At 46.6% G+C, this 25,444-nt stretch overlaps 1 protein-coding gene across 1 annotated transcript in view; it reads left to right on the top strand.

The window, feature by feature from the left end:
* The first annotated feature begins 1,382 nt into the window (after positions 1-1,382).
* LOC126544155 (protein obstructor-E-like) overlaps positions 1,383-25,444 on the top strand; it is a 39,322-nt gene continuing 15,260 nt past the window's right edge. Inside the window, exons 1-3 of the mRNA XM_050191397.3 lie at positions 1,383-1,751; positions 18,565-18,756; positions 22,414-22,602. Coding sequence (XP_050047354.1) covers positions 1,706-1,751; positions 18,565-18,756; positions 22,414-22,602 — 427 coding nt within the window. The 5' untranslated portion in view covers positions 1,383-1,705. The remainder of the gene's footprint in view (positions 1,752-18,564; positions 18,757-22,413; positions 22,603-25,444) is intronic.

Raw genomic sequence — 25,444 nt, 5'->3', positions numbered from 1 at the left:
CACGAACGAACGAACGAACGAACGAACGAAAGACGTGTGGCGAAGCCGCCTTGAATTTCCCACACGAGGTCGCCGTGAGGTTATGGATTTTGTTATCCCGAGCCTGATTAATTGTTTATCGGTAAAGAATGGCCACAAGATATTTAACAGGGATAGGCGGGCTAGTTGGTGGTCGATATTGGAATGCATCATGTAACCGCACAAAAACAAGGGACAAAGAAGGGCCTGTCCGCGCCTGTCTTGTGTGTTCCTTCTTTGTCCCTTGTTTTTGTGCGGTTACATGATGCATTCCACAAGATATTCTAAGGCAACCAAATACTCAAACTAAAAATTTTGAAAACTTTCCCTCGGCCAAAATGGCCAAAATATGATAAAATACTTTGAAATCCGTGACGTCCCGCTGATGTCGATCCGGCGCTCAGGTTCAAGAACAAAACATTTGCCCTCATTTCATCCAATAAAACCAAACCTTTTTCCGCTAAATGAATCTAAATAAATACTTGCAGCAATAATTTACCGGTGCGTGTAAACCGATTTGGCGTTGCTCTTTCCCTGCGAGTTTTTCTCGAGAAAGCTAGTCAGCATGCAGAGCTGAGCGAAACCCCTTCATTGTTGAATTTCCTCTTTTAGCCTCAAGTTCGTCCTCACACCGCCCTCGCCCTCACGCTCAATACGTTATAGCCTTCGGCCCTCCCCCTTTCTCGCCTTCACTTTGTCAGCCTCACGATGCAGAGATCACTCTCACTTTCTGGCGCGCCTTTGTAGGCGCAGTTATGCACTTCTTATAGCGAGTGCATAACGCTGACGTGCGCAAAACAGTCGGGAAAAAAAGGAGGCAGTGGAAATTTCTCGTTTTCGACAGTGTGACGACAGCCCTAAAATCTAAATTCGACGCTGTTTACAAGACAGATACCAGCCGCCGTTTGGCCACCTCAGCCATTTGTGTTTTCTGTGCCTTTTTTCTTTCTTTTTATTTACAAGCAATTGAAGAGCTCATATGTAGTTGACGCACAGCTTGCATCGAGTGGTTCAGAGTGCATCGCTCTGTTACTGCTCGTGACAACATGTTCCGACCCGTCTTCGCGAAAGGCTACAGTGCTCTCATATATTGCTATTACAAATTTCGCTTCCAGCTAACTTGTCAGTTAAATAAGTACAATGAAATTTGCGGAAAATCAATTTACGCTGACTTTCTGCACTTGTCAGATCGCTTTGCACATTTCGTGCGGTCTACATCGAGCATAAAGTGAGAGCGCGCGACTGCAAATATTCGGCGTTGGTGCGCGTCAACGCGAGCGCGCGCCAGGTCCCGGCCGTGCGCTACCGAATTGGCGGGCGATCAGCGGCCGCAGAGGCGGCAGGCCCGTTCATCGTCGCGAGCGAGACGGCGCGCACCAAGTCTGCGCCGCTTTCCCTTTGGCTGTTGACCGCCGTGACACGAGCCGGGAGTCGCGAGTTCCGTGGCGGCATGCTGGGCCGCGAGCCCCTCTCAGCACGCGGACGGAAAAGCTGCGCATGATTCGCGGTGGAGGTGATGGGGGAAGGAAGGTCTCCGTCGTGACCCCCGAGGGTCACGCAAACGCGCCACCGTACGTGACCCAGATTCGGAGAGAGCGAGCCGTCCTACAGTTCTTGAGGAGCGCCGCTCGGCCGCCGCATTTCCATAGCGAGAGTGAAAGCCGACCGGATCACAGCTACTCCGGAGATGCTCTTCTACGCAGTGCTCGTCTTCGCCGTCCTCTTGGGCCTCGGTGAGTCTCCGCCGTCGCGGCGCGCCGATCTTGCGCGTTGGTCACTGCAGCTCGGCCGGCATGCGGAGTGCCCAGCTTTGGCTGCGGGGGCTCTCCGCTGTCTTTGCTGCTGCTCGCGGCACTTTGAGAGCCCGAGTTTTTGGGTTAGGAGGGAGCACGCACCGAACAGCGGTTGTCGTTTTCGCACACCGTGTGGGAACCTATGTTTCGGTTTCGGTTTTTTTTTTCTCGTTTCCAAGTATTTATTCTCCGTGGGTGCACACGGTGCTGAGAGCCAAGATGACGCGATAAATTGTCGCCGTCTGACGATAGTCTCGTGAAAAGCGAGCATAGCGAACGCGCATTCTCTTGTCGTACAAAAAAGAAAAAAAAAAGTAAAGAACACGCCTTCGCTTAGATTCTTAGATATGTTCTGCAGATGTGCGTAATTTCTATGTTGGGCCACTTAATTGGCAGTAGTACTTGCTCTTCTTCCACGGGCTCACAAGACCGCCTATAGTCGTGTGTATTTTATCAAAAAGCACAGAAAGACACTCTAAGAAAAATACAATGTGTGCTGCATTTTCGAGCGCTTACATTTCTTTCAGGTGATATAAACGCCTCTTATGTCTAGGGCTCCAGGTAGATCATCTGCAAAAAAAAAAAAAAAAAACGTGCAGTTATAGCCAGTTTTTTTCACTCCTTCGTAATATATGTCATAATAAAGCAAGACATTGCGCTGTAGTCAATTCATTACGCTGGTTCAGCAAAGTGTCATCTATTATTATGGAGCTCAGAAGAAGGCGGGACCCAGGCGGGCCTGTGACCCTTGTGTCCTTCTTTCTTTTCGGGTCCTATTTAGTAACCTCATTTGATAAACCTATGTAAAACATATACACAGATGTTTCCGTAAACTCTTTTATGCTGTTGCTGAATCGTTTATTAAAAAAAGCATAACGTTAGGTGAGTGATCGCACGATATTGTGCGATCGTGCACGTAAAAGGCAATAGCATAACTACGAAAATAAAGGTCGAGCTTTGCGTGAAAATTTACTCGAAGCCTCTTTCCCATTTATTTAGTACGAAGCATTCGACAGCAGCCTCCATCGAGTGATCTCTGTTGCTTGCCGATTTCAAGTCGCAAATCAGGCCTCTCCTCCAAAAGTGATTTGCGCATATCCTGCACGTCATTGCAAGCATGACTTATCCTATTGTTCTTCTCGTTCTGTTATATGAGTTATTTTTTTTTTACTAGACTAATTATGTTTACCTAACCCAATAACACCTTCTGTAAGTTTTACGTGACGCTATTACCAGATTATACCGATGCTTGTACAGTCCCTCTGGGCGAAAATTAGAAAGTTATTTCTCTACAGGTAAGTAGCAGTTAATCGTATACACTACATACCCTATCCATAGAGAGATAAAAACATGTTCATTTTTACATTGTATGAAGAACGATTTATTGTTCCTAACCGCCTCATATATTAGTGACGCTTGAGTGATAGCGCATTATCATGTGTGAAGGCAACCGTTCGAATAAGCGAGGCAGTGAGTACGAACATGCTTATTACAGGTGAAACCGCAATTGTATAATCCACTGCATACTCGATTTACACGCCTTATTGCACACGCAGAGCGCATGTATCCCCTTCAATCAAGGTGTAAATATTTGCGTAGGCGATTGATTTTTGCCAGCTCGGTCCATCAGTGTCAAGAAGAAAAAAACTGAGCTGCGGATGAATTGAACCCTCTGCTCACCAATACGACGCCAGTTCACTTTAGACTGCATAGTACTGCTATACAAAACCAGTTTACTAAAAGCGCTATGCCATGTTCGACAGGAGGTTCTACGTGCTCTGTTCCGTCAGCAATAGTGTAGAAACAGTTTCTACTTGCCTGCAACGAATTAACATTTGGAAGTGGTTTTTCTTTCTTTCTGTGAAGAAAAAAAAAGTGACGTGACTGATTGTACACTAAATTAAAATTTAATTGCTCTGTAACTACGAAGGCTCATTAGAACACGTATAAGGATCATCCTATACAATCTGGATTTTCGTCCAGTTGAGTCTGCAGCACCTTGTATGTAAAGTACGACGCAACCTAAACACCTTTTCTGACGGTGCATCATAACTCGCGACTGAAGGGGATATTGCAGAAACAAAATTGACTTTTTTCGTTGAAGAGGATAAAACTAAATCCCGTTCAAAGTATAGCACTGACTTCCACACAGCGAGAAAAGGCCATATTTTGAAGCACGCAGCGCGATACAAGCATCCGCTATCACTGGATTGCGGTCTCCAGTTTCCAATTGTATCAGTCAGCCTTCCCGTTTTCAGTGTGCCGACAGGCGGGGCGCCGCTGTTCGAAATTTGCACGCCGCGCAGAGCGCCTTCTCCTCACCCCACCACAACACATCCGGCGGCAATATGGTCGTTTATACTCAATGTTATACTCAATGGCAGAGCAGAAGGGTGGGACTAAAAATGAATCTGCAGAAAACTAAAGTAATGTTTAACAGTCTCGGAAGGGAACAGCAGTTTACGATAGGTAGCGAGGCACTGGAAGTGGTAAGAGAATACATCTACTTAGGACAGGTAGTGACTGCTGATCCAGATCATGAGAGTGAAATAATCAGAAGAATAAGAATGGGCTGGGGTGCGTTTGGCAGGCATTCGCAGATCATGAACAGCAGGTTGCCATTATCCCTCAAGAGAAAAGTGTATAACAGCTGTGTCTTACCAGTACTCACGTACGGGGCAGAAACCTGGAGGCTTACGAAAAGGGTTCTACTTAAATTGAGGACGACGCAACGAGCTATGGAAAGAAAAATGATAGGTGTAACGTTAAGGGATAAGAAAAGAGCAGATTGGGTGAGGGAACAAACGCGCGTTAATGACATCTTAGTTGAAATCAAGAAAAAGAAATGGGCATGGGCAGGACATGTAATGAGGAGGGAAGATAACCGATGGTCATTAAGGGTTACGGACTGGATTCCGAGGGAAGGGAAGCGTAGCAGGGGGCGACAGAAAGTTAGGTGGGCAGATGAGATTAGGAAGTTTGGAGGGTCAACATGGCCACAATTAGTACATGACCGGGGTAGTTGGAGAAGTATGGGAGAGGCCTTTGCCCTGCAGTGGGCGTAATCAGGCTGATGATGATGATGACATCTGTGGGCCCCTGACACCGGGCCCATCCGTTCTCTCTTTTGATGCGCAAGCTGTGTACGTTGGGAGATGCCAAATACGCGCTGTTAGTATCGCAGTGCAATAAACCGACACCTGTTTAGATAATAAAACGCCTGCGTGCTTCGAGCCGCGACCTCACGCGGGAACCGCTTAGAGCCGTTACAGTTCAAGGGAGGGGAGGTACGCGGGTGACGCAGGGAGCGATTAACATTTTCCCCCCAAAACATAACTTTAATGGAAGCTTCAGCATTCGTAGATGACGTCACACTCAAAGCGCTCTATTATCCATAGGAGCTGTTGGCTGAGCGCTGTTTCAGTGGTCAGACACCTTAAAGTGGGTACACGCAATGCTTGATTACAAGCTCGCTCGTGTTCGCAGGGCATTCGAGAAATTGTGGAGCGATGCTGAAAAAGCACGTGTAAAATTAACTGGTGCGCTATAGCTGAGTATATATTAGAGTGACTGATTGAGCGTTCACTATTCCAACGTCAGACGCCTCCGTATGCGTTTCTTTTTTTTTTTCTCCCTCCTATGCGCTCAAACGCTGTGACAAAGCTCTATAGCCTTCGCGGCCATTCTGTTTCTTCATGAGACGACTAGGAATTGTTAGTGCAGCCTGTCCGAGATTGCACAGTAGCCCATGTCTCACGATTCGGTCGCAGTATGCCAGTTCTTGCCCGCACCGCGTACTCCTTTGTGAGCTCTGACGTGAGCTCGGAGGGCGCCGTCTATCCGGCGCTCCCAGTCGCATGAAACGCCATGCTCTCAGCCAGCTCGAGGTCGATGCACGGATCGTTGCTGTTTAAGGCCAAGCTAAACCACATGTTCTTGCGATGCATGCAGGAATATTGAACAAGCAAACGAAAAAAAAAGAAAGGCCGTCAAGTTTGCACATCTTCAGGACGCTTTTTTTTTTGTATATATGCAGCAGCTTGTCATGCATTCTGTGAAAGGAAAACAAACCAGACTATATTGTTCTATAGCTCGCGAAAGTGACTGCGTTTGATCGTCGTTCGCGTTTCCGTTATGACAGATATCCATACCAGCTCGGCCCTGATATCGTTATAAGTAGGGATGGTCACAGTGATTAGTCAATTCTGGTTTCCATGTGCCACAACGATGTAGCCATCTAGCACGGTCAAAAAGCAGCACATGCAGATTATGAAAGGGACAGTTAGCGTATATACAAGGCTGTAGAACGGAGCTACAACGCAAACCTAAGCAGATTGCTTAGGAGAAACGTTTCACAGTTGAAGAAAAATTCATCCTGGTCCGCTGGCCCAGCTAGGCACTATTTTCAGGTTAAATCCCCGGAGCAGGACGAATTAATTTCCTGCAGTGGCGCGGATATCTACAATTCACTTACCGTAGATATATTTGACCGAAGTTAAATTCGGACGAGGTGAGACCGCGGTCATTTACTTATGCTTGTGAAAGTAACTTGATCTCTGCACAATCGAACTGAGCGGTGTGGGTGCGATTTACTTGTTGTCTTCTTGTTTTTTTTTCATTTACTGTTTTTTTCCTGCATGCAGCCATCGGACAGTGCGCGATTTCCTCCAGTAAGAGGCCGAATTCACAAAGCTTTCTTTTTTTTTTTTTTCAATCTTGAAAACTGTTCCTTACTGGCTGCTCGCGTTCGCTATCACTACAGACGAGCGACTGTTTCGACATCTGTCAATTCGTCACTTTAATTGACTCATTCACTGCGTTGTGGATACAGGCGAATAATTTTAAAGGGACACTAAAGTGAAAAATGATTTCTTCTGCATCAGTAAATTACCGTTCTACAACACCAAAAGCACCACTCTTACAACGATAAGACGTCTGGTAAGCCAGAAAAAGCGCAAGAACGAAATACGGGTGGCGACGCCTACTTAAGTTCCCGCACCCCGGGGCTGTGACGTCTTGGATGTTGATGGCATTTTCTATGGCCTACTAATTATATATAGCGCTACAGATTGACTACATTGTGTTCTAAAGGAACCAAGTATTAAACATGGCAAGTTTCGGGAACCTTTACTCAGCCAACGCGGCCCAAATGCGAAAACATACTTTGGAATCCTTGACGTCACGCTGACGTACGGCGCTGGGGTTTCGGCGCGAAATTCAAATACTGATACTTGGACCTTCATTTTCTCATCTAATAATCAAACTATTTTTTTAAATGACTGTCTGCAGGGCTCTCAAACAATGCTTCATTAGTCTAAACTGATTTATTGTTTCGCTTTAGTGTCCCTTTAAGCATCTCGTGCGCTTGAGAAACAACAAACAGCTGACATTTATTTGTAGGGACAACGAAGTGTTGTGTATCGGATACGGAATGCCGCTGTGAAATATCGGTTGTATAGGTAATGCTGCAAAAAGCTACACTTCCGCAATCTTTTCTCCTCAGTCATTACTTGAAAACGCGATTCCGAATTCCGTGTTATACATGACGCAGTAACTCTCTGTAAACACTTGGGCTGTGTTGGGGCGCAGCTTTTTATGGCCTTATATATGCGACACGAAATAGGTACGGCGTATGAAATGCAGTCAGCCGCAATGTTCGGCATTTACTTCCACACAACCCACATACGTAGCTCAAGACTGCCGTGGGAGCATTACGAATATTCGGGCCATGTATGTCAGTGTTCTAACTATTCCTTCTGCGAAGGCGACCGTGGCCACACGTATTTCACCGTCTGGCGGAGCTTCGGGGAAAAAGGAGAAAAGAATAGCAGAACAAACTCTTCGTGGCGCGTTTTCGCGCTCAGTCTTAAGTGTATCTGTCACTACCATTGCACGTCTGGCAAGAGCTGAAGAAGTAGGTGGTGCAGCAGTGCGCGTGGTGACACCAGCGCTTTCTCCGTGGATGCGCAACAAAACGAATTTGTCTCGTCTTGTGCGTACTTTTGTCGCCGCTTTCTTCGCAGAGAGACAAAAAGAACGCAACTTGGCATCTGGGTCATCCACACACGCATTTCCTGGAAGCTCATGTCGAAACGACGCTTCCCTCGTTCGTGCACGCAGGTCGGGGGCTTTGTACCCAAGTTCATTTACGATGCACGCGCCGCGTAATTTAACCCTGCGCTTACATGCATGCTGTATATACTCGCAGACACCTTGGTAGTGTACGTATATATACGCTGTCCGTGGTGTTCCAGCAACAAATTTCTGCTGTCGTCTTCGCGCACAGGTAATATGCGAGTGATGGAGGAATGACGGTACAAACAACGCATGTGGTGCCTATAAGAATACGTGACGTCAACACGCGTTCGCTGCGGCATGCGTCAGGTATAGTCACCGGAATGTCGCCACTTCATTTCTTAAATGCCGGAGGAGTACACAATTACAGGGCACAACCCATCTTTGGGCGAAGTCTGCCTGCTTCCAAGATCCCGTTGCGCTGTCTCATCAGTTTGCTCCTCGTTGCCCTGATCGCCTTCCAAAAGCCTGTAACTCGTAGCGTTGGTTTTATTATTATGATTATTGAAACGAAAATAAAATAAAAAGATGCAGTCACCCTATAATGCTGATGGCGACTCCACGAACATATAAATGTAAAAGGTAAAGGCAAGTCGCACCACAGTGAGCTTGTAAGCAAAGTCACAAAGTCACACAAGCGGCCGCGATGTAGACTGCGATGAACTTGCAAACAGATGAGGAAATGCGTGTTGCTTATTAGACGCCGTGCCGTGGACGCACAGGTGCCCATAGTGAACGAATAATAAAAAAAAAATTAAAAAATCGCGGTGTCGTTCGACAGCTAAGTTGAGCCCCGAATCATTCCGTACGTGACCGAGAAAAGGTATGCGCGCGGAGGCGGCCGTCTTCGGCATATCGCGTGCCTGAGCGGGATCCACTCGGCACCGCGGCGAGACTGCTGATCCTTGAGTAATGACGTTCTATGCCGTCGGCTGCTTCGTCGCGGAATGCAGTCCTCATTACTGGATCCAAGGTTTTGCAGCGCATATGTGGTCTCGCCCACGTAGTAGTACATGTAGTTCGTCTATTCTGCCTCATGACCGGTCTGGTCCGCTTTTTATCGACGCGATGCACCGAAGACGGTGTACGGGACGAAGTCAAGGTTGCGCGCGCTTCTTGCGATCGCCCGTCCACGCGTGTCACTGCGACGGGGAAAACTTGTTCCGAAACTTGTTCAGAATTAAATGAGGCAAGATCACAGCTGACTTCATGCATTGCGGTACACTTGTCTCTCATACACGTACCCGTCGGGCCCGCTATTCAATTATTACATCGCAGCGGCCACGACGTGACGCGGGAGAGATATGACGAAGAACAGAGGAGGCACATATAGGGATGTAGCTGGCGTCATGGGTATGTCCATTACTGTTAAGGGGAAAAGTACCCTAAGCGAGAAAGACAAGAGAAATAAAGAGAACGAGAAAGATACCTGGAGAGAAACTTCAACACAGTGTTGTAGTATCAACTGTTAGCGGTGGTTATATGATGTCTCAATGCGTAACTGCTATCGTTAGGTCAGGCGAGGACAATGAGAAGCATAATAAAGTGATTGTACGAGCGCAGAAATTAGCATCGCTAATGGTGTCATCACGTCGGAGGGGTGGCCTGCATGTGACGTTTTCCTTTAAAATTATCGAGCGCCGAATGGAAGCAAGAAGTGTATGTTGTTCCATCTCCGAACCAAGCAAGTGACATACCAACTTTTCGTATCACCTTGAATTGTTTGATGAGGCGCATTCCACCCGCGAACTGCTGCTGTCCAAAGAACTATAGCCTCTTAACCCATGTCAGTTAATCAATTCTTTCAGCGTGTGAACCGACTAATTGAATTGAATTCTGAAGTTTTACGTTTCAAAAACACGATTTGATCATGAGGCACGCCGTACTGGGGGACTACGGATTATTTTGACCACCAGGGGATATTTAACGTGCCCCCGATGCACGTGAAAAGGACGTTTTTGCATTCCGCCCCCAGCGGCCGCGGACGGGATTTGATCCCGCGACCTCGTGCTTAGCAGCGCAACACCATAGCCGCTAAGCCACCGCGGCGGGTTATGAACCGACTAGGGCAAGATTTTGTACTGGAATCGAACGCTATACTTTCACACAAATCGTTCCTAATGTTACTTCCAACGGCAAAAGTTATTTGCCTAACTGGTCTCGCGCCCTTACACAGCAAAGTGCAGGCGACCAAAATCGTACATAAAATGGAATGCTCGTTGTTGCGCGGAACCGTTCGATTTCTGATAGTGTGCTCTGTATGTGTTCCAAGAACATACCTTGCGGCAATGATCCTGCAAAGGATATGAGACGCCTGTCAAGATGACATGGAGTGTTGATTGAATAACGAATTACGCTTCCATCTGGACGGGAGATCGAGATTTGGTTGGAGGAAAGAGGTGCAGGCGAATATTGGCAACTAGAGAAGGAAACTCCTGACGACTAAACGAGAGTTAGCTGGGCGGATGGTTGGATGAAATCACGCGTAGTGAATCCTTGAAGTATAAGCGTCTTGGTAGATGGTCACCATAGCGTTGTGCTTTGTGAGGAGTGTACTATAAGTCCGAGTAGGCCATACCATCCGCCGGATAGTGGCCGTATATTCATTCGTGTTTTGCCGCCGTTTTTCAACCGGAAATCGTCAGCGTCTGCGCCGGAAACGTACGGTTAGGATAACAGTGCCTTTTCTCAGCCCTGCTGTCCTGCACCACTGCGACAGGCAGACGCTACTCAGGTGCGGAGGTATATTATTGTAGAATACGCGTATACGGTATGCAACCCACGCGTGGCCGGCACCACTTGGTCGGCGACGTGGGCGGAGCTTTTCAGCCGAGTTGGTGTTGCATATTTGAATGCAAGCTCTAAACGACGAGGGCGAAAACGAAAGAAGTCACACACCTGCACACACACTGAAGCGACGAGCGTTACTTACTCCTGGGCGGTGCGCAGCCTTGGTTTCTCAGCTCTGCGTCGATTCTCTTGGCAAGTTCTCAATACGCCGCGCGTCGCCGCTGCCTGGCGAGGTCGCGTAGAGAAGTTTCGTTTCTCCGCGCCAAAAGGTGGCTATCCCCCTCCTCTCCCCCTCCCTACTCAGGTGCTGGATTCTCTTCGTACGGCGCCTAAAACACAGTGAGATAAGTTGGCCCTTAGTTCCCGCTCTCAGTTCCCACGAGTGTGCGCACATTCTCGTCATTTGCGCTTGCGCGGCACACGTCATGCAAGAAGCGCGCGATGCAAGAATTAGAAGAGAGAGAGTGTGTTTCTTGCAGAACAGCGAGAATACGAGTGTTGGCGTGGTCTCGTCAACAGCCTGCCGACTGCGTATACAGGTGCCACAAGTGTTGACTGCTGGATAATTGAAGTTAAATGGGAGAGAGCATAATGAAGACAATGCTTAACCTTGTAATTGTGCTAGTGCAGTCGCTTCGTTCACGCGACGACCCTTGAGAAGAAAAATGCTCACCTGTGCAGGTACATCAATAAACGGAGAAATCAGAAACAGGACCTCAATGGTATTGTGAGCGCTAACGTAACGTGGGCATAATTGCACCTAATTATACGCACTGCCGGCCAAAAATGATGCGCGGTAACGCTGGCACGTGGCTCGATGCGTATAGCGGCGTCTAATGTTTACGCCGCGCATAAGAACGCTACGGGGGTCACGCACTCGCATGGGAGGCAGCTTTTTATTTCTGGCCACCTGCAGTTAAGCCATATATGTATGCCATGGACACGATAGCGCATTAATATACTATACCGCGGCGACAAGGAATTTCCGAGTACCTCCAAAATGGAACCACGTAACAGTTTCCGCAGCAGCACTTTGGCCGGCGTGGAGCGATCTAATCTATGTGTTGCCATGGCAGAGTCACACCAGAAATTTGCACGCTCAGACTTCTCGCGCCGCGGGGCCCCCCACAAGCGTGGCAGCGCACCAGGCAAAGCTTGAGCGCAGCGGCGAACTAAGGAGTTTCATTTCGTGAAGCGTTCGTGGAGAAGCTTTCGCCGGAGATGGCCCCCTTCTAGCCTGAGCAGATATCGAAAAACATCGACCGCTGTAGAAGACTTGACCCGCGAACGCTTTGTAGTATGCAGTCGGCGCATCCGGCGACCGTAAGATATATAAAAGACATCCAGGATCGCTTCTGTAAATGACCGGTCTGTGTAAAAGCAGGGCGCCCCCCTGTATACTGTGTCAGAGGTCCCTAAAGGTTTGCCAAGCTCCGTCTGAGGTATAATCCTGTTGCACGTACGTTGTTGGATAATTAGCAAATACACGTTTGGGCACTGAGCGGGACCATTATTCAAAACGGTAAATAGTGCTTGGCGCGAGGGGTCGAGTGTAAAGATGCCGAACGCCTTGCTGCACCCCTATTCTTTGTTTAACTGCACGCATTAGAGCTATAGTGCAGTGAAAAATAGACGGGGATATTAGGCGTATTAGTGGTAACTGGTGGGGAAAGGTAGAAAAAATTAAATTGTGGGGTTTTACGTGCCACAACCACGATTTGATTATGAGAATTAGTGGGTGACTCCGGAATAATTTGGACCACCAGGGATTCTTTAACGTGCTCCTAAATCTAAGTACACGGGTGTTTTCGCATTTCGCCCCCATCGACATGCGGCCGCATGCAGTGGCCGGGATTCGATCCCGCGACTTCGTGCTTAGCAGTCCAACACCACAGCCACTAAGCAACCACGGCGGATGGGGAAATATAGAAGTGTATGGACCAATGAGGTGGCGTTGAGGGAACTTACTTCATTTCTCTTGTTTTCGATTTGAGCTGCACGGTGTATTTCGTGATTTCAGAACTATATAGAACGTATGATAATGTAAATTGGTAGTAATAAAGTGTGCATTGGAAGAAATGTGCCGGATAAATATTTAAACGATAGATTCTTTGGGCCGGTGCCCCAGGAAGTTAACAAATTTGTGCTGATTGGGCTTCTTCTCGATGCCTTTGGCAAGGACTAAAACGTCTGCCGTTTGCAAACTACTCAGTATATCAACATAACTTCGTAGAAATATTAGCCGCATTTGAACGAACATTATTGGGAAGCTTAAGGTTATAGGTATGTTGGCGTCACTGTAAAAAAATGTTCAAATTGCCGTTAACGGCCTTTAACATGCTCCTTCGATCGGTGAATAAAGATTTAGAATTGTTGCTGTAAGCAAACGGCTACACGCTTCTGCTCAAACTTTGCGCGCATATACGAGAGACACTCTGTGATTCGAATTCCTAATATTTGTGTTAGCTGTTGTACCCATGAAATCTGTTGTCTAAAATTGTTTCCCAGTTGCCCAAAATAAAGCTGCACTAATGCAGACGAAATCGTTCACCAATAGAGAGAACTCCTCATGAGTATTCCAGCCTGCATAGCTTCGGTAGTTTGTGTACCCCGAAAAAGTGGCCAGTATGATACCATAGAGCGATGTCTATTAAATTAAAGACTAGCCTGCAGGCATCCGTATAAAATTTAAGTTGCTATAGTATAGTATACTGGAATGCTCTCCGTATGTATGCAACATATTTTTGGAAACTTAACTTGGAACGCACTGTCTATGTTCATGTGCGTAGTACAAAAGTGTTCCTAAAGTAGAAAGCAGAAACCGGATGTGCGGCGCAGGATAAGCTCACGCGCAAGCGGCTTCGGAGCTGCTATGTAAGCGCGCGCAACTGAAGCGAACGTGGTGTACATACGGATCCCGGCCCGCTTTTGTCAATATTTTCGAAGAGTGCTCGTGGCGTCGGTGACGGAACGAAAACCTAGGAAAGTCTAACCGCTAATAGGTGAAACCGTATGGCACCTTGTACAGGCTAGCGTCTGTTCGTCTCCTGACGACTGCAAACACCGTATTGAAGACGCTATTGCCAGCCAGCCGCGCGCTGGATCGTAAATAAGCACAAAAGCAGGAAAGCCATGTCTTGGACATTTTGATCCGTGTGCCAAAATCTTTTCTTTTTCCCCGTCTCTTCAAGGACGAAGTCGTTTCGACGATAAACACCATCTATGGTATCCGAGCTGTTATAAGATTTACTGCCCGAAGCGTACTTGCGCGCTTCACTAGATCCTTGTTCAGAGGTTGTTTATATAAGAACAAATTTGCGACATACCAGGGGCCACATTCGCAAACCCTTTCGTTCGCTAAAACTGCGTGATTGGCCGGCTGCCTTCGCTAACAATACATTCGATTGCGATTATCCATCTTCTTTTCACATGAAGCGATTTAAAGTGCGGCCTGCTCACCTTGACAGAGCGCAGCACCCGTTTCAGGACGGACGCCACAGAAATGAGGCTGTATATATCGGGCGTTTCTTTTAGCTGCATCAAATGTTTAAAATTTGCCTGTGGCAGATAGAAGAATTCTTACCCTTGATCTAAATTACTTGATGAGGTGGCCATTACTTGTACGAGGAATCGAAATACTTAATTTATTAATTACAATAATTACGCGAATTAACTTTTTAATTATCACTTAACGGCACATACTGGAATATACGGATTATAGCCGGTGAGTTTGCAAGGCGTATCCGCTTGGAACTATTTCTCTGGACTGCACCAGTTTAGAGATATTAATTTTCAGTGTCCGACGAAATGCGTTGGTGTTCCAGTTACTTTTGTGCTTTAATGCATAAAATAGGGTTTTTCTTTAAAAAGGTGACTAGAACGCAAGTGCATTTCGTCGGACACATTGAAAATTCATATCTCGAAACTGGTGCAGTCCAGAGAATTGTTTCCAAGTGGATACGCCTTGCGAACTCGGCTACAATTCGTACAGATTCAAATAAATGCCCTAAAATATTTAATAAGTTGATTAGCGTAATTGTGTTAATTGTTTATTTAAGCATTTTGAGTTCTCGTAGAAGGAATGACCACCTCATCGAGTAATTTAGATCAAGGGTTAGAATCGTGCTGTCTGCCACAGGCAATGTTTAACAATTTGGTACAGTGAAAAAGAAGAAAAAAACACCCTGTAGATGGATTTGCATCCCATTTCAGGATGAAGGTGCTCTGGCCTTCGCCTTCATTGCATAGCCATTAGTGCAGCTTGATCGTATGGTGGAATACGACCGCCAACGTGACTACGGATCGAACCTGTGACCTTGTGCTTTCCAGCGTTTGCATCGGTCTTTAAAAAACGCCAGCGGTCACGCACGCGGTATACGCTACGTTTCTCGCCAAATAAACAAACGACATTTTCAACACGTGAGGAACAAATCATACCAGAAACTCCTTTTCTTTATTTATTCATTTTTTTATTTATTTTTCTGCATGAAGTCTGACTTTTTTATGGTTGGCATGCTACACAACATTTCTGCCGGGTTCGTACATACATCCCTCGCACGCCTACGTGCCTTGGCGGAGACACAAGGTACGAAATATAGGTTACACTGACCTTTCATACAAACAACCGACACGGGTGACTCTTTGGAGGCTGTTATCAGAATCATATAGGCGAAAATAATAATAACGTGGGAGGTGAATTACGTTTCGTCCCAAAACTGCTGCAGCCTGGCGTAACGATGGTATACAGTTGAACGGAAATCCGTTTCTGCTGGGATAAAACCTGTTCGGGATTTGTGGTAAGCAGACTCGTTTAGCGTGCAGAACGCAGACCAAGCGTTGAGCTGCAGTTCCTGTTCTTTATTTTAGGAACGAAGCTACCCATTTGAACAACCGCGAAAGGAGACTGTGGAAAGAAAAAGAAAATAGGAAGAAACTGACCTTTAAAAGTTCGATATGAGAACTATCTTGAACTAGGGAACAGCGCGAAATACGAGGGCGCAGAAGGAACACGCAAGAACTACACGTAGCGCTCCTAACAACGGACTTCATTGAGACGAAGGGCTAGATCGCATCGTCAATGATATACCAAAACATGAAAGAATGTGAAGATATGATATGATATGATATGATATGATATGATATGATATGATATGATATGATATGATATGATATGATATGATGTGATATGATATATATATGGAAGCTCAATAAAAGGGAGGTCGCCAACTTGTGCCTTATCAACGCGCTCAAGAAGTCGTGCATACATTGTAAGCACGACAGCATTCAAGCTCAGGTTGCTAGGTTAATTGGCGCCGGGTACCCGCGTCACGCGCTCGCTTTTGTCGCGCGAAAAATCGTGAAAGAAATCAAAAATAGAAAGTTTGCCAAACGAGGAAGTAGCAATAGCGAAAAAGAAAAGCAGTTTCGCAAAACCACCGCAATACCTTACTTGCATACATTGTCATCCCCTTTCCCGCTTCCCCAGTGCAAGCTAGCCTACATGGTTAACCTCTCTACCTTTGCTTTATGACTTCTCTCTCTCCCTCTCTCATGTCACACAGTCTGAAGTGGATAGCCCAGTGCGCGAATGTTAGACTTTTAACCGCGCCGAACCAGTTGTCCAAATTATGTAACAGAGTCAACTCTACCAAGTATGGTTTCACTTGCACTAAGAAACAGCAGTCGCCGTTTGTTCCATGTGTCGCGAATGTGGTGTACCGCATCCCTTTGGCATGCGTATGTTGGCCAGACTTGCCGTTGTTTAAATGAGAGGCTTCGTGAGCACCATTACAATGTAACTAGAGCCATCAGTGGTCATCTAGGCGTTCACTGCAAGCAGTATGGGTGCTGTCGTCAATGAAAAAATGTGACGTTTCAGCCAAAAACCAAAACCACATGACGCGCGAAATCATCGGGGCCCACGGAACTGCAGCGTTGAATGAAAAATAAATGAGCGCGCCGTCTGTTATACTATCTGACAAAGAACTTGTGTACTTATCGGCTAACCTGTCATGAGACCCGCTTCCGTCATGCGCACGCAGCATCCTGTAAGGGTGGCCATGCCATGGCTTCACATTCTTTTATGTTTTTGTATGGCATTGACGATGCGCTCTAGCGTTTTTGTATGTACGTCCTTCGTGTCAATAAATTCAGTTGTTAACATTGCTACGTGTGGTTGTTGTTTGCCTTCTGCATCCTCGTCTTTCGCAATATTCCCTCGTTCAAGATGTTCGGCCAATTAGCAGACACGTTCACTCTATAGGAGAAGCTTGGGATTCGTTTTTCGCGTGTGAGCTTAATCAGTGATGGAGAGATATAGTGCAAGGGCCAACTCTCCTTGGATACTTGGGGCTGCATGCTTGGGTATCGAGCATGTTAGCGCCCCGTTGAGGCATGAAAACGAAGAAAAATTTCGGGGGCTATATTGGGGGATCGAAGCCTAGGTTCAATCTAGCTTCAATCGCTCGATCAACCATGAGGTCTGACATCTGGTACATATCGCAAACTGACGGCAGCGTCTCGCCCGTTTAAAAGGAAGTGTGACGAGTCCGTTCTTTTTTCAGTACGTTATAGGTAAATATCGCAATTCGACAAACAAATACTGGCAGGCAGAGGAGAGGCGAAGACGTTCTGACGCATCCTGTTGAAGTGAAGGTTTTTCACTATTGATAAAATGAAAGGAGAACCTTCAAGCGCTTTTACGGAACGCACATAAGTGCTGAAAGGGTGCACCAAGGAGTATTGAAATCAGGCTCGAAATTTTCTCACCCATTAGGCTGTCAAAAGAAGAGGGAACGAACAGCGCGCAAAAGTTAAGAGACGCAGTGCTGTCTGTGTCGTCCTGCACTTCGTCCCATATTTTGCGCTGTTCGCCCTCTCTTCGCTATGTATTAACCCCTCTGTAAACGTTTCTTCTTTTTCAAGTGAGCAGAGTAAGAACTGTAACTCAATTCCTTGACTTCTGTCATGCCTGAGAATCTACAGTACAAAAGACAATAGCGGTGGCGATATTGGTCAAGCTTGGCGCCTGTTCAAAACTCCTCGCATCTTCATTATGTTGAGTTCCTTTACTGTGCTAGAACGGAACATGCCAGTTGTTGGGACAGCTATTGCACTATGTTTGCTCGTGTTTGTCGACCCCAAAGCAGGCGTTTCGTCCCCCCCCCCCCCAAAAAAAAAAAAACTTATTGAGAAAATTTTGAAGTTAACTTCTTCATAATTCTCCATAGTTTTTCATACTTCTGCATATTTGTTTGTTCTTTTTTCGGACCATGAACGCCGGCTTCGAGGTCGACAATCCAGTTCAAACACAGTGCAATAGCTCTCCCAAAGAATGGCATGTTTTGTTCCAGCACCGTAAAGGAGCCTAACTTGATGAAGATGCGAGGCGTTCTGAACAGGCGCCAAGGTTAACTAATATCGCCGCCGCTATTTTCTTTTGTACCGTAGATTCTCAGGCGTCACACAAGTAAAGGAATTGAGTTATCGTTCTTACTCCCACAAGCATGCTGTGCCAGAAAAGACATGAGGCAGCAGGGGTGCACTTATGAGCAACTGTCTGTTGTGGAAGTTATGTCGGCGAAGTGTTGAGTCGCTGTATTGAGAGCTGCTTTTCTGCTATTGAATATGACTTGACTGGCAGCGGGTAGGTAACATGAATTTTCCGAATGGAATGCCACTTGGGACCGGTTTTTATATTGTCGTGTAGACCACGGCAGTGAGGGGTCGGCGTACAGTACGAGTCCGGTAATCGGCATACACATTTGATTTGCGACGATGATGCAATGTGCGGCACCAGAAAAGGACGTGCGAGGCCAGTCTTATTTTCGTGCTGCTGTGTCCGCAAGATACGCACTAACGCTGTGCGATCGCACCGTCCGCTCTTCAGGCCGGTGCCAGTGCACGACCAACGGCTACTTCCCGCACGAGACACAGTGCGACAGCTACTACGAGTGCAGAAATGGCACGGTGGTGCAAGGTTTCTGTCCCGACGGGCTGGTCTTCAATGACAAGTCCAGCTACGAGCATCTGCGCTGCGACCTTCCGTTCGACATCAACTGCCAGAACCGGCCATACATGCGTAAGTCTCCGCAAAGGTACCCGAGTATCCCTTAGGCCAAGCCTTGGTTTGATCCTCGCCCATCGTTATTCATCGTTATGCCAGAGACGAGGCCCCCCGTCCGGGTGTCAGGCCGGCGAGCGAAAGGAGCTTGCTGGATATTGTCGAGGAAATTCAGTCTCCGCCCCTTCATGGCGGTTCCCCAGCGTTGTACAGGCTATGCATGTTCTCCCCCCCATCTTCTCTCGCTTTTACCTGTGCATGCTTTGCCCTCGCTTCCTACAGTCATAAGATAGACGGAAATCGGGAAGCGTAACCAGAATGGGTGTGGGGTTGTTTACCCTGTACTTAGCGAAAGATAAAAGGTAGAAAAAAATAAGGAGAAAGGAAAAGTCCTGTCCGATGGCTTTGAAAGCATTCTTGTGTCTTTATTTTTCTTTTTTAATAAGGCACGCGGACTGCGTCACAGACTGTGAACATTATCGGGAACCGACTGCATGTGCGCGGACGATTACTACGACTATAATATGATGGATACATGTTCACATAACGTGGTAGTCGCTTAAGAGAGTATGCTAACAAACAATTTTTCTTGATTCGTTTCATTTAATTGAGAGATGCCAACCCGCTCATTACTGTGTTCTCTCTCTTACTCGATAGTGTATCAGCTAATTAATACATAATCATTTAATGCGACGAATACAAAGCATACGCTTTGCAGCACGACTTTGGGCTTGAAGCAGGCTTCCTCGCTGCATAACGGAAATGGTAGGAGGTGGTCACGTAGTATTACAGACTATTGACGCCTGGTCAGCCAGCTCGGTACGCCGGTGGCATGGCACACTGCGACCACTGAAGGCAAATGATAAATGTTGTGAGAAGATTTAGAGGTGTTTGACCTTTGAGCATGTGCCCTTTGACAGCCAAAATGAGGACAATTCAGTCTCTCGTCACGATGTAATCGAAGATTAAGAAAACGTATGTTCGTGTAAGTTGTAAATCAGTAAGTCCGAAGCACAACAAGGAATGCGCGGATGCTTTCAAATGTGAAAAGTAAACGCGCAAAAGTAAATCAAGTTGGAACAGACGATGTGGCTGCTTCCATGCTGGGTGAAGTTAGTGCGAAGTGGCCGTTGGCCCCTCTAAGCCAGATGCACATTTATTCTACGTACCCAGAACTGTATAGATAACGAGTTCTCATTTCGTATTTCGTTATCTAGCTACAGTTCACGACAGCCTTTGCTGCCTGCAGGCCGTGTGGTGATTCAGTGTGACGCATGCAGATTCAACAATTCCAGAGCTGTCAGAGCCGACGCTTAGTCAGCTTCTAATGGACAGGTATAACATTGTTCTGCAGGCAAGGAAAAGAACATGGCTATTGTGCACATCAGACAGAAGCTTGAGTCTCAATCAAGGAAATATATAATGTGTAAGGCGCAACGAAATCATGCCACAGTGCAGAAATGAGCACAATGTAGCGACCTGCTCTTAGCAGTAAAAGAAACCATTCAGCCTCACGAGCAATGACTGTAGGCTTGAAATAACAGTGTAATTCGTGTATGCTTTCAGCCTTTCATAAACGTTTGCTATTGGGTACGTTGCATATCGTCGACGCGTAAACGCACGCAATCTTGACGGGGAATGCTTTTTCGAGAAGCTGTGTCCTATATCGAATGCTAGGCGAGTTGGTCCGGAATCTTGATTTAATAGTACTGTTATTTCAATCTACACCGCGTTGTTACTGTGATCTATTCGCACAGAGAAGAATTTTGTGACGCGATCGAATGCTGACAGTGTCGGGCGCCGTAGACCCATCGTTTGGTTTGTCGCCCGCTGTACCATATTATGCGCGTCTAGAGACTTGTTGGTTGACCTCCGTACATGATAGCGTTTCTTAACAGGCTCCCTGGTTGAAGTTGCTTTCAACGACTTTCTGAATTTTGTGTTACATAAGTTTATCCGCTGCGCCAGCATTCGTACAGGTGTTCGTGTTTTGCGCCCTTATGTGACGCCGGCAAAACGCAACAGCGCACTGCGAATAGTCAATGCTGAGTTTTCCTAGTAATTAATTACCCAGCTCGAGAACTATAGTTTTGACAAACATATCAAAGCCCTTTGGTACAGAAAACCATTGAGCGCCGTGCGTTATTTCCATCACAGACACGTCCAGCACTTAGATTCGCACTGGGACATGATTACATAGGACTAAGATGATGCTAAACTGGTTGAGTTGGTTCCTAACTGTGTGAATTCGACAGCTGACCAGGCAATTAAACAAGAAAGCACGGAAGACAAAACAGAGAAACGATTAAAAGGATATTATAAACAGCAGCGAATAATAGAGATGTATTCCATTAGCCCTTTCAATGATTGAATTCCCCCTTCACACAATTTTCCTAACAACAAAAATCGCTGATAGTGCAAAAAAAAAAAAAAAATGACGAGCGCCAGCGGTAATAATAAACCCTTGCAAAGCATCGCAGAAAACCCCGTATACCCCATAAATCTCCTCATTTAATCCGAAAAGACATCACGGGGAACATACGAATTTTTTATATATATGCTCTCATATGTTTCATATGATATTATTGCATGTGGCGGTCATGGGCACACGGGTTTTTCGTATAGGAATGTTTCGGATCGAGGCTGCCTTCAAAATTCGTTGTACGCAAGTAGATTTTCCCTTGTATTACGTGAACAAGAAAGTTTCTGGTGAGTGATGTCCATTGTCTGAAAAGCAGCATGCCAGCGAAGCAGCGAACGTATTTATTTTTCTTCGTCGTCTTTTTGCTGACATCTTGCGATGTAGTATACACAACAGTTGCAAAGGCGAAAGGACGGCACGTGTTATTATTGCCTGCTCTTTATTTCTTGTAGCTTTAGTCGGGAGGTGTCTGACATTACTATATAAAAAAGGAACATGCCGGAAATGTGTACTTTGAAGAAAAGAGCAGACAAAAAAAGTGAAGCGTGCGTGTAAACATGTTGGTGAACGTGGACCCACAAGCCGATACTTCGGGCTAATTGCCAGAGAACTCGGCACCCAGTGCGCGCTTGCGAAAAATCCGCGGGAAGACCCTGAGCGGCGAAGGTCTTCGGGGGTATTTACTATACAGTGAGCGCAGTCCACGAGTAACGAAGCACAGAGGTCTCAGCGGTCACGGATGCCAAGCGCTTGTCCAAACCAAAATATGATCTCCCCTGCATGTTTAGGGTGAACGGAGAAGAAGAAACAAAAGGACACGATAGTGGTCACGCATCGGCTACACGAAGAAACCAGAAGCATCCGGTCTAAAGCGTACTAAATTATTAGAAAAGCAATGCTACTTAGCTCGCTTCTTGTTTGCCGGCTCGCGCTGGTGAAAGGGCAAGGTGCGCGAGGGAGAAACGGATGGCACGGTCGTGTTTGAATCAATGAGGTCATTGTTTGGGGTGGAAGCAAGCAGCGAGCAGGTAATGAATCCTGTGGCCTTGAACGCGCTGCGTGTCTTCGCTTTGTTTTGTAGCTGCGAAGGAATTCTGCTTCGAGTAGGAAGGGAGAAAGGACTCCCCCCTTTTCAGTGCGTAGCGAACACATGTGGGTCGCCCACGGCGGTCGAGTTCTGGTGGGCGTGCATGCATGGTTCTGCTCGCGTGGCTCGCCCTGAGCTTGGAGTCGCGCGTGTGCCGCTGTTGCAGAACCGGCGCAGGGCGTGGGCAACTGCCCCCGCCGCTGGGGCATGTACGCGGACGAGACCAACTGCGGCAAGTTCTACAACTGCGTGGACGGTCACGGTTTCCCCTTCGACTGCCCCGAGGGACTGGCCTTCAACGAGCGCCGCGGCATCTGCGACTGGCCCGACCTGGTGGAGCGATGCGACGCCGAAGGTAACCCGTTAAGCATTCTCTTTCAAATTATGCACAGACGTGCTCGTCGCATTTACATCCAAGTGCATCAGTTTCAACGCACAGCTGATTAACTTGTCCGCGGGGATTGGTGGCGGTGAATTAGGCTAAAAGGAAAGATGTTGTGCAAGACTTCCTCTACTACACCAAGACCATTCGTTCATCGTGGGGTCCGTACAGCATACCACGCGTGCAATAATCCCACAAAAGTATACAAACAGCTGGCCGAGATTGTGTGGTGACATATTTAAAACAATGCGAGGTATGAAGACAAGAGGCAAGGAATAAAACACATGACGCAGAACTGATTCTCAGTTAAAGTTTTATTACAAAAAAAAAAACGAAAATTCACATAGAAGGTTTCGTTTACGCTGCTCGGCGGTCGAAAAATGAACCGAAAGCGAACAAATCTGGACACTCAAATCAAGAGTTCGTTCATTTAACAGTTTAACGTTGTGGAGGAGCCGGCGACATACTGTACTTGTTGGCAACATTTCCTATCCAGAAATAATCAATCACTCAATCGATCGATTAAAAGTTACTGAGGGAAAGAAAGATAGCTTCGAAAACCATTGACACGTGTAATCATGATTAGGGGCCGCCCGAATGCGGGAGGTGATTGACAGGACGGTTGAATAACACAACCACCTTGACGAAAAAGAAGAAAATAAAAACATTTCGCATATTTGGTACAAGCAAGCCGCACTACTTTCCTGCAATTCACCAGAAAAGGAGTTGACCTATAATATGGCGTCTCAAGTGAGCCTCAGGACGATATTCTCATTCACGGGGAGACCATCCCGCCACGCAACACGAGATCTCATTCTGCGGCGTGGTTTAGACCTCCCAGGCCGTTAGGTGGGTGAGGCGATGCGGAGGCTCCGCGTGGGGCCGTGCGCTTGGCTACGATGCCTCCATAGGCCATTTGATCGAACCTGTCCGTACTACACAGCTCCTGAATCAAGTGTCACCGTTAAACAACTGAGGGCCGGGATAAAGTAACGATTGTATTCCGATGCTATTCATTTTCGCGCTTCGTCAGTGGTCCGAGCGCCATTCCATCCACTTTATCAACTGGATCGGCCAGCCGTGAACGGTGGATAAGAAAGTAATAGAATCGACCGGAAGGAATCCTTACGTTATACCGGGTCTGTTGTGGTTGTGCCAGGTGCCATATGTTGTAAGGACTATTTCCCTCCGATTCTATTCACTTCTTATCAACCGTTCCACCGAGTGGCTGATCCCGGCAATAGCGAGGGCACGGCTTAGTGTGAACCAGTGGCGAAGGGCAAAAAAATATTGGAGAACGCAAAAATATTCTACAAAATGCGGCACCTGGTCTAATAAGTGTTCGACGTTGCCACCTCAAATCAGTGTGCCTCTATATCACGAGGCCACCGGATTAAAATTCCTGGCAGTAGGATTCTCACCATCACGCCCTTTTGATGTACAGCGCAGAAACAGGGCTGCACATGTGCAGCCGACTGCAAAAGCTTTCGGAGCGCGGAAGTCACGGAATTTATTTAAATTTCTTGGCGAACTTATCGCCACGTCAGGAATTTTTTTCCGTTGTGCCGCCTTTTTGTCGCCATTTTAGGCTGCCTTATCCGCAATCATATTGGCAGTTTTCGCAGTTGGCTTAGTTAGGAAAAAAAAAAAGCATATGTTATGAGCAGCCTCTGCATTAAACTGCATTGGAAACGGCTTTTGCTGCTCTAGCAAAAAAAAAGAAAAAAAAGAAAAGTTGAATTCCAGTCCTTGATGGAGCTTTCCCTTCTGAGTTACAATTATGTGCATTCATCTTTTATCTATTATTTCTATTAATTAATTACTACGCTCTGACAACGTTGTATCACATCCAAAAGCTACGCAACATAACTCTGTTTCATATGCCAAGTTACTTAAGATAATGAAGCGTAAGCACGTCCACAGTTACAAGTTCGCTACTGCAGGGGCGGCGGGGACGGGGGCAGACAACGAAGCCTTCGACCCGGTCTTCCGCCTGTAAGCTCGCTACACGACTTGAACGCGCGAACGCGTCGCAGAAACTAGAATTGAGAAGTGTTACCCTACGCAGTAGTGATGCAGACAATCTTCTCTTACGATGATGCACCTCCCAAGAGAGTCGCCTGAAGTGTCATATATCTTGCTGATGAGCCCAAGGTTATCTATGGATGTGGTTCTATAGCGATTTGGATAGGTTCCAAAGGGCCGATTTAGTATATATAGCCACAAACACATGTATGTACAAGTATCCGGCCCATCACAAAAGAGTATCGAAAAAAAAGTAATAATAAAGAAGCTGGCCGTTACGTGTAACAGCGGGCTTCGTGGCGCTGGAAGTACGCTTTACACTTCCTGACATTCCAGCGCTGTTGTGGTGTGTTTAATAATGATGGAATTTAATGCTGTATGAAAGTTACTTGAGTGGTTTGGTGTCCCAGTGTATTGTTTGGTGTCACAGTCAGCTTGCAGGTTTAGTGCTCGAGTCTGTGTTCATTGGTTAGCTTTGGTGCGTTACACAGAGACCCTACAGGAAAGTCAGATTGCAGTTTCACTGTTCGTTCAATTTTGTTAACGCTGGAGGATCCTTTAAATCTCCAGCTTCACGTTCTTCTTACTATAGAGGGGCCCTGTAATTCACTATTCAGAACTTCATCAGCGATTTAGTGTGAAACTTTCTGAAAGTTTTCTGAAACTTAGTTGTAGCTCTAGAAAGCGACTACGTTCAAGTCGCTCTATACCACTAGAAACAGAATATTAGATCCATGAACGTGTCGCACTCCAGTCGCGAACGAGGGAGTAGCGCTGCTTGCGAACTGTG

This window comes from Dermacentor andersoni, chromosome 1 (assembly GCF_023375885.2).
Source record: "Dermacentor andersoni chromosome 1, qqDerAnde1_hic_scaffold, whole genome shotgun sequence".
NCBI classification, from domain to species: Eukaryota; Metazoa; Arthropoda; class Arachnida; order Ixodida; family Ixodidae; genus Dermacentor; species Dermacentor andersoni.
This window is presented reverse-complemented; position numbering and strand designations above follow the sequence as displayed.